Raw genomic sequence first — 18,347 nt, 5'->3', positions numbered from 1 at the left:
TTCAACATCATATGTGACTTTTTGTTGTTGTTGCAAAAAATAGTCAATAATTACTGTAAGTTCAAGGGAGAGAAAGGCAAGTTCTACCTGGATGGAATTGACCAAAAGTCAGACTGGCTTCTTCATTGCAACAACGATGCTGGAAGCAAGAGAGAGGTGACAATGCCCTCAAAATTTTGAAGGAAAATTATTTTAATCTATATTTTTATGCACAGCTAAAATAGTAATAAAATTTGAGAGCAAATACATACAACATCTCAAAAATATACCTCTTCCTCCCCATGCATCTATCTTAGGGTACCACTAGAGGATGTCCTCCATCAGAGCAAGAGAGTAAAAACTGATCTAGGAAGATGTGCAAAATTGAAAACAGGATATCAAAGTGCAGAGGAGAAATAGAGAGAACCCCCAGAATAGCCACCGTGCTTCAGGGATGGGAGCCACCCAGACTGGAGCAGCATGACTCAGAGATAAGCTGTTGAGAGCTGTCATCACCATGCCTGTTGCTGTCAGAACATCATTCTAACTGGAGAAAACTGCCCAACGGGCATGGCTCAGGGGTTGAGTGTCAACCTATGAACCAGGAGGTCATGGTTTGATTCCCGGTCAGGGCACATGCCTGGGTTGTAGGCTTGATCCCCAGTGTGGGGTGTGCAGGAGGCAGCCAATCAGTGATTCTCTCTCATCATTGATGTGTGTCTCTCTCTCCCTCCCTTCCTCTTTTTAAATAACTAGAGAAAACTCCTGGAGGATGTACTGAAACAAGGGTATGTACTAAGAAAGAGGAAGAGATGACCTCCAGGAAATAGGGAAGCCAATCTTGGAGAAAGGCAGCAGGGATTTCCAACTATGGTACAAGAGCAAAGGCCAGGAGGACAACTGAGCAGTGGGCCTAACAGGAAACCTGTCAGGAGAAGGAGGGATGCTTACAGTGTTGTTACCTGATATAAGTGACCTTAAGAAACATTGTACTGAGATGTTATTGGAAGTAGTAGTTGGAAAGTTTAACAAAAAGAAAAAGAAGAAGCAAATGAAAAAGCAAGGTAATTCATAATTTTAGGAAAAACCAGAAGTAGAAAGGGAAAATAATCATAATGACTATGATGCTTTTTATATGAATAATATTTGTATGACATATGAATGGAAATACTATATATGGACTTAATCTGATCATGTTGGGACGATAGCAGAAGAGATGGCAGCCTAAAAAAGCTACATCCTTTTTACCATAACAGAAAAGATACAACGTTTAATATTAATTCATAAACATATGAATTTATTTAGAAATATGGAGATTTGAAAATGTCAGAAGAAAACTGCTAATGGAGTCAAAAGTGGTTACTTCTGACAAGACAATTTTTTAAACAAGCTTTTAGTATTATTTGACTTTTAAAATGACATGTATGAATGACTTTAAAAAAATAATAATTTAAAATGGTAAAGTTGCCCTTGTGAATTTTCCCAAAATGTTGGGTATCCAAAAGACTTTCAATAAGAGTTCTTCTTCTCATGGTGGTATTATTATTATTATTATTATTATTATTATTATTATTATTATTGAAAGAGTCTTGGTTTGTTGTCAGATGATATTGAAACTAAACTAATGATATCAGCTGCTGACTCTTTCTGGGGATCTGAACAGGGGATTTAATTCACTGGACCTCAGTTTCTTCATTTATAAAGCACATGTGTATAATCTCTTAGGCCTGGTCCAGACCTATTATGCTATGAATAGAAGCTTTCATGCAACACATAGACACTGACAGGGTGCTGTCACACATGGAAAACTTGGCTGCTTTTAACGTCCCGACTTTGATCTGGGCTATGGAGCCTGGAAGATGAGGAATGTCTTAATCATCGGTCCCAGAACATGAAAGGTGATCGTGAGAGGGGGTATCCAGCAGCACAAAAGACAGACTCAGACAATAGGATGCTAACCTCTGGAGTGAGTCTTACCTTGCAGAGCTGATACGTGATAATCGGATGATGTACTTGAATGCCCTTTGTAACCTGAAAACCCTATACAAGCCTAGGAGGGACCGATAGTATTGTTTGGGAAGGGGTCAGTGCACACTCGTGGGGAAAATTCTGGCTGGGGAGTTAAGACATTTGCGTTCTGGTAGTTGTCTCCAGGAGTAAATACTAAACTTCAGGAATTCTGGTCCCTGCTTGTCAATCTAGGGTGGATGGGGATCTTTCCAGTTCCCGCCCTATCCCCAACTCCCAACGCAGACACCAGGCGGCGCTCACACCCTTGCAGCAACGCCGCTGGAGCCCTGGGACTTCCCGCATCCCCTGAAAAGCTGCGCTGCCTGCCTGGCCTCAGAGAATTGCGTTCAGTGAAGCGCAGAAGCAAAGCGGCGCCTCGCTTGCACCCCGCCCTGGGGCTGAGCCGAGGCCAACTTGGAAAGGGACCCGTGGACGCAGGGCGACGGCGGGGCTGGAGTGGATCCTTCCCACTCTCGCCGCAGGACCGGCGGGGAAGTTCAGAGCATGGGCAAGGGGATGCAAACACCACGCAAATTCTGGGAAAGCAGAAGAGGTGGCTAACGGCGGTTGGGAGGGTTCGAAAGTCGGAAGGACCCCTTGAAAGGCTTCCAACTCCACAGCCGCTCTTTCTGATTCTCAGCTGGGCGTGATGGAAACAGGTTCCTTTTAAGAGGACCACTTGCCCTTTCTCTCTCCATCACCACCCTGGAGCGGTGGTGAAATACCCTCTTTTCAGTTTTCCAAGGCGAGAAAGTGTTGTCTACAAAAATGGGTTCTTGCGAAATTCTCAGTTTCTATACCTCCCCCTCCAACATTTGTGCGCACATAACAAGCTCGACTGTAAATAACGCCGCGGGAGGGATTGTTTGCAAGGCTCAAAAATGGGCAACGACGATGGCTTTCTAAGGGGCCCAGGGGTGATAGTGCAGGGCTTTGGCGCGCCTCCTGCGTTTCTCATCTCAGGGGCAGATGTGCTTCAGATCTCGGAGGATGACCTGCACGGATCAGAACCACCAGGGTGTTTGATTAATGCAGCGTCCCGGGCCTCAGCCCACGTGTTGAAGGAGGATCTCTGTGAGTGGGGATCTGCAGGTTGGGTCCAGCCACGGGAAACTGTCGACATTTTTCCCTTTAAACCTACAGAAATATCCATTTCGACACCCCGGGCCATTCTCCAGCACATTACAGTTTGGACCTCGCTGCCTTGGCATTTCACAGCTCTTGTTAGAAGTAGGGAAAGGGAAGAGCGAGGAGAGGAGGCAGGGTACTCCTTTCCAGTAAGTGGTGCGTCCCCGAGCGCAGGGCCCCTGACGCGGGAGGGCACGGCTGGCCTTTGGGAATGGGAAAGTGGGCACACAGCACCCGAGGGCCGGAGGGCTCCTGACCTTCCCGAGCTGCCACAGGGCCGGGCTGGGCAGCCCCACACCAGCCCAGGGCGGAGGGGAGGAGCAAACGCGACTCTTCCCGGGCGCAGGGCGCTCCGCTGCGCACCTGGGGCCCCCGGGTCTGCGCGAGCGCGTGCGCGGGGCGGGGCGGGGCGGACTGCTCAGGGCATCTTTTGGGGGCGGGGGAGGAGGGAGAGGAGGGGGAAATAAAGTGGGGGGTGTCTGCAACTTAGGCCTGCCTCCCACCACCCCAACCTCCGCCCCCGCGGCCACCTTCCACTTTATAATTGGCCGCCCGCTGCCTGTCCTTTCCTCTTATCTGATCCAGGGCGCCCAGCGGGAGGTTGAGGGGTGGAGAGGAGGCGGCAGCTCGGGGCAGACGGAGTAGGAGCGGGAGAGGGTGAGGGAGGGAGGGAGGAAGAGAGGAGATAGGCTAATTAAAAGGGGCCCTAGGCGGGAAGCGAGTGAGAGTCGTGCGCTGCCAAGAACGAACTCGCGGCGGAACTTGGATCTTCCCTGCGCGCCAGGAGGTCTCCAACCTGGGCTGGAACCTCGCCCTGCACAGGTCAGTTCCCATCTTTCTCTGCCTTCCCTCCGGCTGGCTTTGCAAAGTCTATTCGTGCGGAAGGAAAAGTGGAGAGGGCGAGCCACCTGCAGATGCAATGCAATTTCTTGGACTTTGGCGCGCGCCCTGGATGGCCCGGGGACCTTGGGTGGGATGAGGCCGTGCACCCTGAAGCCTCCTCGCGGGGGTCACTGCGCAGGGAGCTTGGACGCGCCGATTGACGTGGCCGCAAGGGCAGTGACGGTGCCCTGTTTTGCTCCAGGAGTTTTTCTCTGCACTGGGGTGCTGCGAGCGTGTGGCGGGAAGAAGAGGGTCGGGTCTGGCTTCGAGACGGTGGCGAAGCCAGAATTTCCCAGTAGAACCGGCTGAGTTAAGGCGGCAGTCTGGTGAAAAGGGGGCGGGGGGATAGGGACTTGTCTTGGAGAGCTGTATATACATAGAAAGCATGCTGTTTTTATTTAGACTGTATTGGGGATCACTTGAGAGAGCAGTCGATGGAGATCATGGGGGACAACTCAGGCACTGCTTGGTTCCACCACTGGTTATCGCTGGAGGCCAAGAGGACCTCCAGGTGGAGCGCATGGATGCAGGATGCTGGTGGGAGCCGCGCGTCCACGTCTCTGCCTTCCAGATGCTTTGCGCTTTTTGCTTCGGCTGCAGCTTTGAGATGCACCCCCAGGCTGTGTTGTTGGAAGGTCCTCTCTGCCCGGCTTTTCCACCCCTCCCCCCACTTTATCCCTCTGGACGCCTGCCTCCAGCCTCCCAGTACGCGGCCTCTGGGCCAAGATGCACCCCGTGCGTGCGTGAGCCGAGCTTTGGCGTGCAGTGCGCACAGGCAAGACAGGTTAGGGCCGTGCCCAGAGGAGCCCGCGCGGGGCCGCTAGGTAAGGCTGGACACCGCCTGCACGTCCAGATCACAGGCACTCAGCCTTAGGAGCTGGGCTCTTGGGCCCTCTGGGGCGGGAGCTAGCTCAGCGTTGACCTGGGGTCGCCCCTTCTGCTTAGACTTCTGCTTAAGGAAAGTGTCCAAATGGGGCTTGTGGGCAGCTCTCACAGAGGCCCGGATTTCCCCCTGAGAATGAACCCTACCGAGAGCCCCATTCCCTTTGGAAGTTTCGGACTCCCTTCTGGAAGTTTCTGAGAGTCCGCTGCTGGCAGCAGCTGAAGGAGATGGGAGGGAACGGGAACAAAGAAATGTGGGGATAAGACTTTGGTGGTTCTGTAGGGAGTAGAAATGGAAAGCAGTTTCCCTGTTAAAGGCTCTGGGGCTCCTCACCTCCGGAGGGCAGACGGGGGCACTTCCCAGTTGCAGCAGGTGATAAAGAGGCCCTAGGCAAATCCAGCAAACAGGCTTAAGCTGGGGGCAATGAGGAGAACCGGCGTGCTTTTCTCACGCGGTGGTCCTCTTCCACCCAGAGAACTCACTGGTAAATGTAGATGAATGAATGAATAGCACTTGGATTTTCGGTTGTTCCAAAAGAGCAATGGGGACGGATTTCCTCGTGCATGTCCCCAATGTGTGCTTACTGTAAGACAAGCTTTAGGGTAGTTTTTTTTTAATAGCTTTATTGAGATATGCTTCGTATACCATATAGGTGTACCATTCTGAGGTTTTTTAGTGTATTCACAGTGTTGTGCAACCATCACCACAATCCGTTTTAGAGCACTTTTATCACTCCAAAAGGAAACCCCATACCTGTTAGCAGTAACTCCCCATTTCTTCTCAACCTGCTCTCCCCCACCCAGCCAGCCCCTGGCAACCACTAATCTACTTTCTGTTGACATTTCATGTAAATGGAAGCATGCAATATGTGTGTGGTCCTTCGTGACTGGCTTCTTTCACCTAGCAAACTGTTTCCAGGGTTTATCCATGATGTTCAGGATTCTCTCTCTGCAAATACTGGGCAGGCATCTCCTCCTGCCTGGGGAGCCCTGATCCAGGACCTGAACCTCCACTGCAGCCCTGACCTCCTGGGGGTCCCTCTGATAGGATAGGAGTCACACTGGTGAGGCTTCCTAGTAATTCCCTGGATAGGATTAGTTGGAGCCATTAGAATTCCTGGAGCAGTTTTGGGTGGGTCCCAAGCTTCAGGGTTGATGGGAGGAGCCCTTTGGCCCTTATCCTGCTGCTAACGGTCCAGCCAAGGACTTCAAAGAACTTTGGGGGCCTTCTGTGCATGACTTGGTCTTTAGAACCAGCCAGGGTGGCCTTAAGAATGGGCTGAGCGAACTGGTATTGTTTGAGGGGAACTGGGGCAGCCCCAGTCCACCAGACAGGCCCTTTGGAAGTGTGCTCTCTTTGGCTTTTAAATACTTCCTCGTGTCCCTTAGTAAAACACACACAGGCTCACACAGAGTGAAATGTAAAGCCTATTTCAGCTGACAGTCTCTGCAGTTACATGGCTCTGGAGGCACATTTGCTGTCAGTTAATCCAAACGCAGCCAGATGACTGCTGTTTCCTGGCCCTTCGAGTGTAACCTAAGATTCCTTTCAAGGACAAGGTCCTGCCTGAATTGCTGCAGGCTGAGGTGGTGATGTTTGAGCACCACTGAGCTAACAAAATATCTGGGATTATGAGTTTGTAGAGAACAAGGTCGTTGGTAAATGCACTGGATCGTTCCTGGGGGGAACAGAGAGGCCAGCCAGTGGGAGGAGGGGGTAGGGAAGAGGAAAGTGACAAAAGCCAACTTCCTCCTTAGTGCTGGATGTCAGGAAAACACTCTCTTCTTGCTCCTTCTGTAACTAAATAAAATGCGGCAGGGTTCCAGTTACTCTTCTATGTAAAATAAGCCTTAAATGAATACCAAACCTCATCCTGTTCCAGTGGGGTGGTGTGTGTGTGTGTGTGTGTGTGTGTGTGTGTGTGTGTGTGTGTGGTGGAATTGCTGGCTTTTTATGTATTTAGTTTTTGAGAACCTATTGAGTTATCTGCCCTTTCCTATTCAGAAACACACTTGTTTCCCAATTAAGAGATCACTGAGCTTCAGGGATATAAACTACCTTGCCTGGGGTCACAACACCAGCCAGGGACAGCTATCTGATTAAGAAAAGTCTATATGAGGTTTGAACTCGGGTCTTGTTGGATTTGGTCTCCATCAGCTTCTTGGAGGATGGTTGGGGAAGGATATGTGACTGGAAATGGATGATGTCCACGGAGGCCATATAATCTATATTTGAAACAGGGGATGAAAGGCAGACAGATATGGGTGAAATCTAAACCAGCTCATCTGTGTCTCATCCACGTTCCTTAATATTTCTGAGCTTCTCATCCAGAAAATGGTAGAATAGCAGTCATGTTATAGGGTTGTAAAATCTGAGATCATCTAGTACAGAGCCTGGAAGACAAAAATGCTTACTCTTGTCTCCTGCTTCTTTTCTTCTTTCCATTCTTTTTCCCTTTTTACCACTTTCCCCATCTCTCTTTCTCTATTTGCTTACTGATTGATTGATTGCAGGGATTGTGACAAGAAAGGCAATGGGAAGTTCTGAGATCTGAGTGTCTATTTAAGTCAGGCCCCAGAATATAGACTCCCCATTTCTTCAAGGCAATTCCTTATGAATGTTCTTGACACTCTTTTCTGCCAATTGGGCGTTTGTTGGTGGAGCTAGCCTGGCAGGTGTCCCTGACTCTGAATGTTAGGGACCAGTGCTTGGCCTCTTTTCTACAAGAAATTATCAGAGATGTTTATGAAAACTGATCCAGGAGGCTGGGCTTTGCTGAGTTGTTTTGAGTGTCTCTAGCTATAGGATGTGCTATAACTAGGGGATACTCAGGGGACTCTGTATTGAATAAATATCTGCTCCTGAGTGGTTTTCTGTCTGATTTTATAGAGAGGAGCTCACCGAATTGATATATAAAAATGACATTTTACTGCAGGTCTGTTTTTCATTCCATTCTTCCTCTACTTCCAAGTCCTACCTCCTGCCATGTACTGAAACTTTGCTAAGCACTCAAAATGCAGTGGAGAATAAACCACTGTGGTAGATAGAAATGCAAATGGACAATTACAATGCAGTCTTAAGTGCTCCAGGATGGAATAGAAAGGTTACTATTGACGGAAACACAGGACGAGCATCTGGCCCCGACTTGGAAGATCAAGGAAGGCTGTGCGAAGGATGGGGTGTCTGTGCTGAGAAGTGGGGCCACCCTTTGTATTACTTATAGGTATAGGTCAGTGGTCGGCAAACTCCTTAGTCAACAGAGCCAAATATCAACAGTACAACAATTGAAATTTCTTTTGAGAGCCAAATTTTTTAAACTTAAACTATATAGGTAGGTACATTGTTATTAACTTAATTAGGGTACTCCTAAGGCTTAGGAAGAGCCACACTCAAGGGGCCAAAGAGCCGCATGTGCCTCACGACCCACAGTTTGCCGACCACGGGTATAGGTGGTAGAACATTCCTGAGTCAGGGAGCTGTCACTCTAATTTGCCATACTTTTGTGATGTTTTAGCCTTTTATGGTGCAGAATGTAGAGCACCCAGTTTAAGACTGAGCAGTATTTCTGCTGGTTTCCAGTCAAATCTCTTGCATCTGAATAGTCCATAGGTCTTCCTGTGAATGTGGGAAAGGTGGTTCCTCTGGGCAGGCCTGTGCCTTTCGGAGAAGAAAACAGCACCCCTTCCTCTGGGTAACACAGCTTTGCATACAAGTTTGAGAGCATAATGTCCGCCAGTTTCAAGCATCACTCACCCTAGGCCAAGTGCAACTTGTGCAGTGCGTCCACTGTGAACTGTACACATCACCCCTGATCATTCAATTTACTTTTCATTAAATCCATCAATATTTATTGTTTGCCCATTATGTTCTTTGAACCTTTATTTATTTATTTTGTTTATCCTCGCCCAAAGGATATTTTTTTCCATTGATTTTTAGAGAGAGTGGAAGGGAGAGAGGAAGAGAGAGAGAGAGAGAGAGAGAGAGAGAGAGAGAGAGAGAGAAGAGAAACATCCATGTGAGAGACACACATCAATAGGTTGCCTCCTACACATACCCTGACTGGGGCCAGGGATTGAATCTGCAACCCAGGTATGTGCCTTTGACCAGGAATTGAACCCATGACCCTTCGGTGCACGGGTTAAAAGTCTAACCATTTAGAAACACCAGCCATTAATTGTGGGTTAAACTGTCCCTTTAGATGTCTTATAGTACCCAAGACCCTAAAGATAAAAATAGTCACTGAGGCCATAAAATTAACTGAAGAATTATAGTGGGATAAGGGGCACATGCAATCCAATCCATTGGAGGTCTAGTTGGTGGGGGAATCTCAGCCAGGGCTATTCAGATTGTCATCTGCTGAATTTTGTGCCCATTCACAAACTGTTACTTCCCCCTCATGAGATAAAATTGCTCCAGGATGTAAATCAAATATGTTACTAAGCACACTGTTAGTTCAGCTGAGATATTTTTTCATGGCAAAACTCTTTTGATGAAGGAAGCAAGACAATGTACTAATTAACATCTTCTATAATAATAAAAGCATAATATGCTAATTAGACCGGATAGCTGAACCACCTTCCGGACGTCATTCCAGATGAAACGGAGGTGGTGGGGGCCAAGGCACAGGGTGGGGGGTGGGGTCCCTCAGCCCGGCCTGCACCCTCTCGCTATCCAGGACCCCTTGGTGGACATCCCTCTCACAATCTGGGACCGCTGGCTCCTCACCGCTCACCTGCCTGCCTGCCTGCCTTATCGCCCCTAACCAGTATGCCTGCCTGCCTGCCTGATTGCCCCTAACCACTCTGCCTGCCTGTCTGATCACCCTTAACTGCTCACCTGCCTGCCTGATTGCCCCTAACCACCTCTGCCTTGGCCCCCACCATGGTGAATTCATCTGGAAGAACGTCCTGAATGATGTCTGGAAGGTCGTTCGGTTGTCCGTTCTAATTAGCATATTACGTTTTTATTATTATAGATGACATATCAGCAAATAAAGCCCAGTAACACATCAAAAGAATAACATGCCTTTCTGTTGTCATTATAGTTGATTTATAGTAAGGTTTGCTATCAGGAATTGTCAGCCATCTGACCTTGTTCTTCTTTCTGAAGATTGCTCTTGCTGTTCTAATTTCTTTGCATTTTTATGCAATATTTAGAATCAATTTTTAAAATTCCTACCAAAAAATTACTTGTTGAGATTTTGACTAAGATTGCTTTGAGTCTATACATTGATTTGAGGACATCCTAACAATGTTGAGTTTTTCAATCCATGAACATGGTACACTGGTCTGTTTATTTAGGCTTTCTTTAATTTCTCTCAGGAATGTAGTTGTATATTTTTGTAATTTTTACAGCAGAGAGTATAGAAGACGTACATATCTCACTAATTTTTAAGTATGTCATTGAAGAGTGCAGAGTACTTGATTCTAAGAATTTTGTGTTGTTACTGTAAATGGAATTTAAAAATACTTTTATTTGTTTGCTGCTATAATAATATGATTTAAGTCCTGCAGCCTTCCTAAATTTACTTATCCATTCAAGTAGGTTTTGTTTCTTTGGTAGGTTCTTTAGGAATTTTTGTATTAAAAAATCACATTGATTAGAAATAAAGATAGTTTTACTTCTTCCTTCCCACTCTTTCTGCCTTTTATTTGTTTTTCTTACATTATTGCACTCACTAGGACTTCTGGTGCAATGTTGAATGAAATGGTAAGATGTTACAATGTTGACAGTCTTGTCCTATTGTTGATCTTAGAAGAGAAGCATCCTGCCTCAGAACTTTTACTAAAAGAGAGGAACCTATTCTAAGTGTTCGAGAATTTTTATATTCAAACCCACATTTCTGTGGATTAGTCCATTGATCCAAAAGTTGTATTTGCAGCAGCTGGACAAAATAATTTTTACATTGATATAAATACGTAACATTAGTCTATAGCTCTTGTATTTCACGTTATTTTCCACATGAAAGTTCTTCAAATACTTGAAGACATCCATTACATGCCTCTGATTCTTATTTTTCCTGGGCTTAATTTAAAACGTGCTTAAAATAGTCTCATTTTTTTTTTTTTTTTCAGATCTTTGCATGAACTTGTTAGCTAGAACTGTAAAGTCTTTTCCTAACCTATGAATTGCTCTTAAGTCAAATCTTCCACATTTTCCTATGGTTGATTAGTTTGAACCGATACAGAACTGTCATCTGGAAAGTGATAAAAATGGAACAGAATGTACTTAGAAAAGTTAAGTCATTCACCCATGCAAATACTGTGCCTCTGTCATTATCTGGGTCTTCAGTTTTTGCCTAAACCTTTATGCCAAGTTAGTCCTGAAACCCTAATATGATGGTAGAGATAAGGACTTCTTGACTCCTTCCTCCTTTAGTAGCCATTCAAGTAGCAAATTATTTATTGTCACTAGGTGCACGAAATTCATGCACAGATGGGGTTCTTAGGCCTGGCCAGCAATCAGGGCCTATCGGGGCCATCTCGCCCAGTCCTAATCAGGGCCTGGGGGCCTGCTGGCTGCCGGACGGGGCCTGCAGGCTGCCAGACAGGGACTTCTGTACTTGGGGAGGGACTGCGGGAGGTTTGGCGGCCAGGGGAAGGGATCGGGGAGGTTGGCTGACTGTGGGAGGTTGCCTGTGGGAGCACACTGACCACCAGGGGGCAGCTCCTGTGTTGAGCTTCTGCCCCGTGGTGGTCAGTGCCCATCATAGCGACTGGTCGACCAGTTCTGTTTTTTCTGGTCTTTGGGGTGGTCACTTAGGCTTTTATATATATAGACTAGAGGCCCGGTGCACAAAAATTTGTGCACTGGGGGTTGGGGGGAGAGGGTGCGTCCCTCAGCCTGGCCTGCGCCCATTTGCAGTCCAGGACCCCTTGGGGGATGTCCACCTGTTGACTTAGGCCCACTCCCCGCGGGATCAGGCTTAAGCTTGCAGTCAGACATCCTTCTGGCAGCCAGGGAGCCCTCACGGGATGTCCGACTAAAGGCTTAGGCCCCCAAGGGATCGGGCCTAAACTGTTAGTTGGACATTCTTAGTGCTGCCACGGAGGTGGGAGAGGCTCCTGCCACCACCTCTGCACTGGCCAGCCATGAGCCAGCTTCTGGCTGAGTGGCACTGCTCCTCGGTCTGACTTAAACCCTAGAGATTAGTACTTCATTTTACAACTTCTTCTCGGTTTATAGGCAGCAGCAAACTCAGACCACACAGTTGGGTGTGCGAGAAATGTTGCTTTCTTTATTGTTTAGTAACCAAACCTAACTTCAACTTCAGCCCCCATTCTGCCAAGTGAAAAAACAAAAATATTATTTAACTTAGGTTCCCCACCCCCTTCTCTGGAGTTGTACTTCCATGTCAGACAGTTTATATCTCAGGCAGAGGTGCCAAAGAACCGAGCAGGGTCAAGAACACCTGGACCTCAGTCTTCTGTCTGGGCTGGCCCCCACCCAGCTGCCCTTGACCCTCACCTCAGAGCTCAAGTCCATGCTGATCCCTGGTATATTCTCCTCATCTGGGCCTTGAGGCCTTTTGAGTCCAATTTGCTCTCTCCCTCCCTCCCTGCCACCTTCTCTCTCTCACACAAAGAGGTATTGGGCTTTCTGGGGTGAGGTCCTCTGACACCTCCTCAGCCCCGTTGCACGGACACCATCTTGGTGCCTTGGTCACAGCCACAAAGCTGTGTGGCTGCTCTCAGACCCTCGTCTCCTGCTGCCTTAGGGAGTGGCTCAGCGGGAGGGGAGGGTCACAGTCCTTTTTACATGGCCGCCAAACAACACTCAGTGTTCCTTCCCTCCAGTTCTCCTTCTCCTCCTCACCCCAGTCCAGGCACGTCTATGGGCAGGGCAGGGGAGGGTGGGAGGCAGGCGTGTCTCTGACCCAGCACACAGGCTTCTAGATCCACTGCTCCCCCAGGAGGTCTTCCACGCTCTGGACCTCGACACCCATGAACCTGTCCCCTCTCAGCTGCAGGTCTTTGCCCGCAGTGGTCAAGTCTGTTTAGAGCAGTGGTTCTCAACCTTGGCTGCACATTAGAATTACCTGGGAATCTTTTTAAAATCCTGATTTCTGGGCCTCATCCTCCAGAAATTCTGTTTCTTTGTTACTAATGTTGTGGCCCCCACCCCATAACAAAGAAACAGAATTTCCGGAGGATGAGGCCCAGAAATCAGGATTTTAAAAAGATTTCCAGGTGATTCTAATGTGCAGCCAAGGTTGAGAACCACTGATTTAGAGGCTTGAAGTCAAGAAGTGCCTCTTTGTTCTCTGGTTCCTGGAGGCGGTCCGCGTGGAACATTCCTGCCTGGATTGGGGAGGGGTCTCTGGGTGTTAAAAATACCAGGAGGGGGAGCACAGACCCCTCCTAGAGCTCCGAGAGGGGAAAGGCAGCACCCCCTCACCTCTAACCCCAGGACGTTTCTTTAGAAGCAGAAGCCTCATCCTGTGCAGGGGCCGGTGCTGGCTGCCTCAGTTTCTCAGAGACAAAGAATTTGATGAACGTCTTTTCCCCACTGCAGTAGCTGCTTCATTTGTTCGTTCTCGCATTTTTCATTAGCTGCTAAATCGCCCCTGTGGCTGCAAACCTGTTGTGCCTGACTCAGCCAGTGGGGAGCTATGGGAGCTGTGCAGGGACAGGGGAAGGGGGAGTGGGGCCCCGCCTGCAGAGAGGGTCAGTGGTGCCTGCCCGGCTGTCTCAGAGGATGTGGCTTAGGTTAGGTCCTGTCCTTTGGCGACTTTAGGAGGGGAGGCCATGTCCTCCGCTCCCCACTTTGACTCAGGGGCAGAAGTTCTCCTTGCTCTCTGGCCTCATAACTCAGTTGATCATAGTGGGATGTGGCAGGCAGGCGGCTTCTGAGGCTGCGGGCAGGCGGCTTCTGCGGCTGCACACGGCTGCAGGCAGGCGGCTTCTGCGGGTGCACACGGGCGCGGGCAGGCGGCTTCTGCGGGTGCACACGGGCGCGGGCAGGCGGCTTCTGCGGGTGCACATGGGCGCGGGCAGGCGGCTTCTGCGGGTGCACACGGGCGCGGGCAGGCGGCTTCTGTGGCTGCACACGGGCGCCGGCCTGCGGCCCTGGACTGGATCGGGTCATGGGCGGCTGCACACGGGCGCCGGCCTGAGGTTTCTGCTGCTGCACACGGCTGCAGGCAGGCGGCTTCTGCAGCTGCACACGGGCGCCAGCCCGAGGTTTCTGAGGCTGCACACGGGCGCCGGCCCAAGGTTTCTGAGGCTGCACTTGGCTGTGGGCAGGTGGCTTCTGCGGCTGCACACGGTCACCGGCCTGCGGCCCTGGACCGGATTGGGATCACGGGCGGCGGGTAGGCGGCTTCTTTGGCTGTACATGGGCGTGGGCAGGCGGCTTCTGCGGCTGCACACGGGCGCCAGCCTGCAGCCTGGACCCGATCCAGTCCAGGGCGGCGGGTAGGTGGCTTCTTTGGCTGTACATGGGAGTGGGCAGGCGGCTTCTTTGGCTGTACATGGGAGTGGGCAGGCGGCTTCTTTGGCTGTACATGGGCACGGGCAGGCGACTTCCGGGTCTGCACACGGGTGCCGGCCTGCGGCCCTGGACCCGATAGGGTCACGGGCTGCGGGCAGGCGGCTTCTGGGGCTGCCACCTGGGGGCCTGGATGGCGGCTGGCAATGGCGGCTCACGCTGTCCCGCCCTGCCTGCAGTATGCAAATTAGCCGCCATCTTGGATGGTGGCTAATTTGCATATTGCACTGATTAGCCAATGGGAAGCATAGCGGAGGTACAGTTAATTACCCTTTTTGTCTTTTATTAGATAGGATTCCCTTTTCCTTTGCATTCTTTTAAGTCATTGCTAACATGCAACTAGTTAGAACATTTTGAGAGCTACCTATGTTCTGCGTACATTATTAACACGATCACAATCATTCCATAAGGTACATGTTAATTTGCACATTTTATTGAATAAGAAATCAAGTCATAGAATGTTTAAACCAGTTAGTCAAGGACCTCTAGCAAATTATTACTGTCTTCCTAACTCTCAGGTTTCTATTTATGTATCATCGCTTTGTGCTCTTTTTTTCTATTTTATACTTAGTTCATTTAGCTTTGCAACATATTTGCTCTCATTCTTCCTTTTCAATAAAGTTGTAAGTGAGCTGACTGAGGGCAGGGATCATATAGTATGAACTTTTGTGTCTTCTTTAGTACCAAGTAGAGAGCTTTGGTTACATAGTAGGGCTCTCAATAAATGACTGTTGGAATGAAAATTGTAATACTATAAATAATCTCTCTCAGGACCTGGTATGCCAGATGGCTAGCTACAATTTTGTTTAAGTTTATAGTTGGTTTTTTTTTTTGTAAGTCAGCACTGACTGAATAGAACATTATCCAAGGCTTGGGTGTGTATATGTGTGTAAGCCTATGTATGCGCGCACACGTGCTCATAGGTAGGAATGGTTTACGAAACTTTAGAATACATATTTTAAGGAATTTTGATAAAATGAGCTGTATTCAGGGCTCCTTGTTAAATTTAACTGTACAAATGATATTAAATAAAACAAACATAGAGGAAGGGAGGAAGTAGAGGAAGGGAAAATTCGCCCTAATGAGGATAGTTTTAAATTACTGACTATAGAATGGTGACAAGTATTTTGACAAAACTCATACTAAATATTATCAACTTTACCCAAATTGGTTTATACCTTTTGAACCCAGAACTAAGTAGCCATTTCTATCATAATGTTTTAAACTAAAAAAAAAAAAAAAAAAAAAAAAGGCAGAGTTATTTGTTTTGTGCAGGCTTTTGGACAGCTTCAACAAACTAGGCTTTGACATTTCGGTCAGTGTTAAACTATGTCATGGCACTTTAATAGGAATTGGGATTTTTCTTGCCCCTGTTTCACTGTCCAAAAATTTGGAGACTTGGCAGAAAACCTTGGGAAAACTAAAATTCTACTTCTCCCAATATGTTATTACTCATCCTAATGTAAAATAAACAATCAAGAAGGGGAAGAATTTAAAGATAAGCTACAATAAATAATAGTCATTTTAAAAAAATATAAGTTGCTATCTTTCTTGTTTAAGAATATAAACAACCAATACCTCATATATGGTGTCATTATTAAGTTTAAGTTATTGGAATCTTCATTTAAGAAGTAATGTGACTTTGTCATCTATTTGAAAATGGCTTGGCTGAAAGTTAAAACTGTTATAATTACATTAAAGTTTAAGAAAATACAATAATTGCCATGAACAGGTAGGATTGCAAGGATAGATTCATATTAGGCATTGTCATTATAATTCCACTAAGAGGTAAAGAAGAAAATATGAATAGCTCAGTAAATGAAAAATTATAAAAGCAAGATTCAGCATCTACTCCTGGATGAAAAAAATATTCAGGGAAAAGTTAAGGAGTGTTTTTTATTTTGTTCTTTAGATCCCACATATAAGTGAAATCATATGGTATTTATCTTTCTCTGACTTATTTCACTTAACATAATACCCTCTAGGTCCATCACGTTGTGCAAATGGTAAGATTTCTTCCATTTTTTTTAATGGCCAAGTAACATTCCATGGTATATATGTATGTACCACCACTTAAAAAATATATTTTATTGAATTTATTGGAGTTACATTGGTTAATTATATAGGCTTCCAGTACAATTCTATAACATATAATCTGTATATTGCATTGTGTGTTCCCCACCCACAGTTTAGTCTCCTTTCATCACTACTTTCACCCCCCCCCCCCCCCCCGCCGCTTTACCCTCTTTTATTTGGAACAGATTTATAGACCCAGGGAACAGACTGATGGGTGCCTGAAAGGAGGGTGGTTGGAGACTGGGTGAAAAATGTGAAGGAATTAAACAGTACAAATTAGTAATTATAAAATAGGGGGATGGGAAGTATAGCATAGGGAATATAGTCAATAATATTGTAATAACTATTGCCTGGCCCATGTGGCTAAGTGGTTGAGTGTCGACCCATGAACTGAGAGGTCCCCGGTTCAATTTCTGGTCAGGGCACATGCCTGAGTTGTGTGCTGGATCCCCAGTAGGGGGTGTGCGGAATGCAGCTGATCCATGATTCCTTTCATCATTGATGTTTCTCTCTCCCCCTCTCTCTTCCTCTCTCTAAAATAAATAAAATATATTTTAAAAAATTACTGGCAAAGAAATTGTGATTATCTGATTATATTGTCTATTTCAGGTAGACCTTAGGCATTTACCCATTTGGGAAATTCACTGTGCAATTTATGCCTTCCAAAAGAGTCACAAAATACCTTCTGAACTTCTCTTCCAAATATTTTAGGTGATTCTCTCCATTTACAGCATCTTTTGAAACACCTTTCTTTTATCAGTTTATACTTTTGAGTGAAATATATGATGCCCTATTGAATGAATGAATTACTTCCTGACAAAACTAATCCTTATTCGCTCGTTTGCCTGTTCTAGATGACCCATATAACTACTTTATTTTCAGTCTTCTCAATATCCCTGTGCTCTCTGTTTCCAGGCCTGGTGCTGCATCCCATGTGAAAAGCAAGAAGTCAAATGAAGATTTTTCAGTGCAAGATGCAGTACTGGCTGTTTCCAGCTTTTTTGGCAATTGCTTCCTTTTGCACCTTTGTCCAGGGTCAAGGTAATGGAAAACTTTAAGATATTAGGGTCTGCGACTCAAGTCTTCTTGGTTCTGACTACTGTTATTTATTTATTTATTTGTTTGTTTGTTTATTTTTTTATTTATTTAACTTACCCTAATCGTGCTTCAACTGTGTTTGTAGGCAGGGTTATGTGCTGGTTTTTACTCAATATTACCAACTATTGACATTGTGAAAATGTGCCACAACTTTGACGAAGGTGACGGCCTCACCAGTGATTGAGTATAATAATCTGTGGCAATTGGTTAAGCAGCTTATTCTTAACTTGTTTCTTTTCAGTCTGTGCAAATTTAATGAATAACACAAATTCGCATGTTATAAAATCAGTTGTTAATAAGGAGCTATAATGTGTGTATATCTCAATCATGCATTTGTTTCTTAGAGTTTCTGCAAAATATTCCAACCACTTCATACCTGGTCCTGAATTTTGCTCCTTTTTAAAAAACAAACAAAACCAAGGACATAGTCTGAAAGTTACTAAGGGTCTGACAGAGGCTGCTGATAGGCCATTGTAAGCAATTCTAACGTTGTTTTAATTGAACTTAGTTTTTGAAATCTAGTATTTGTTTTATTGGGATCTGCACTTTTATTTTTTTATTTCCATTTATTTTCTAAAGTATGTCAGGAGTTGTTTTGGCCCACTGCTTGCTTTTGTAAATAAGGTGTGTGTTGGTTTTTTGTTTTTTTTTTGGAAATCAGCATTTGTTTATACATGCTCGTGGCTACTTTCACACTGCAATGACAAAATTGAATAGTCATGACCCACACTGTAAAGCCCACAGAACCTAAAATATTTATTGTCTTGCCCTTTACAGAAAAAGTATGCTAAACTCCAAAGTA

General features: G+C 46.4%; 1 protein-coding gene across 4 annotated transcripts in view; it reads left to right on the top strand.

Moving 5' to 3' along the window:
- Positions 1–2,323: 2,323 nt before the first annotated feature.
- COL14A1 (collagen type XIV alpha 1 chain) overlaps positions 2,324–18,347 on the top strand; it is a 178,020-nt gene continuing 161,996 nt past the window's right edge. For 2 of the 4 annotated variants that reach the window (XM_059671814.1, XM_059671812.1), the window contains exons 1-2: positions 3,751–3,939; positions 17,363–17,488. In XM_059671814.1, coding sequence (XP_059527797.1) covers positions 17,401–17,488 — 88 coding nt within the window. In that variant the 5' untranslated portion in view covers positions 3,751–3,939; positions 17,363–17,400. Of the gene's footprint in view, positions 2,543–3,750; positions 3,940–17,362; positions 17,489–18,347 lie in introns of those variants that run through there. The other 2 variants (XM_059671813.1, XM_059671815.1) reach the window with 2 other exon arrangements.

This window comes from Myotis daubentonii, chromosome 17 (genome assembly GCF_963259705.1).
Source record: "Myotis daubentonii chromosome 17, mMyoDau2.1, whole genome shotgun sequence".
NCBI classification, from domain to species: Eukaryota; Metazoa; Chordata; class Mammalia; order Chiroptera; family Vespertilionidae; genus Myotis; species Myotis daubentonii.
This window is presented reverse-complemented; position numbering and strand designations above follow the sequence as displayed.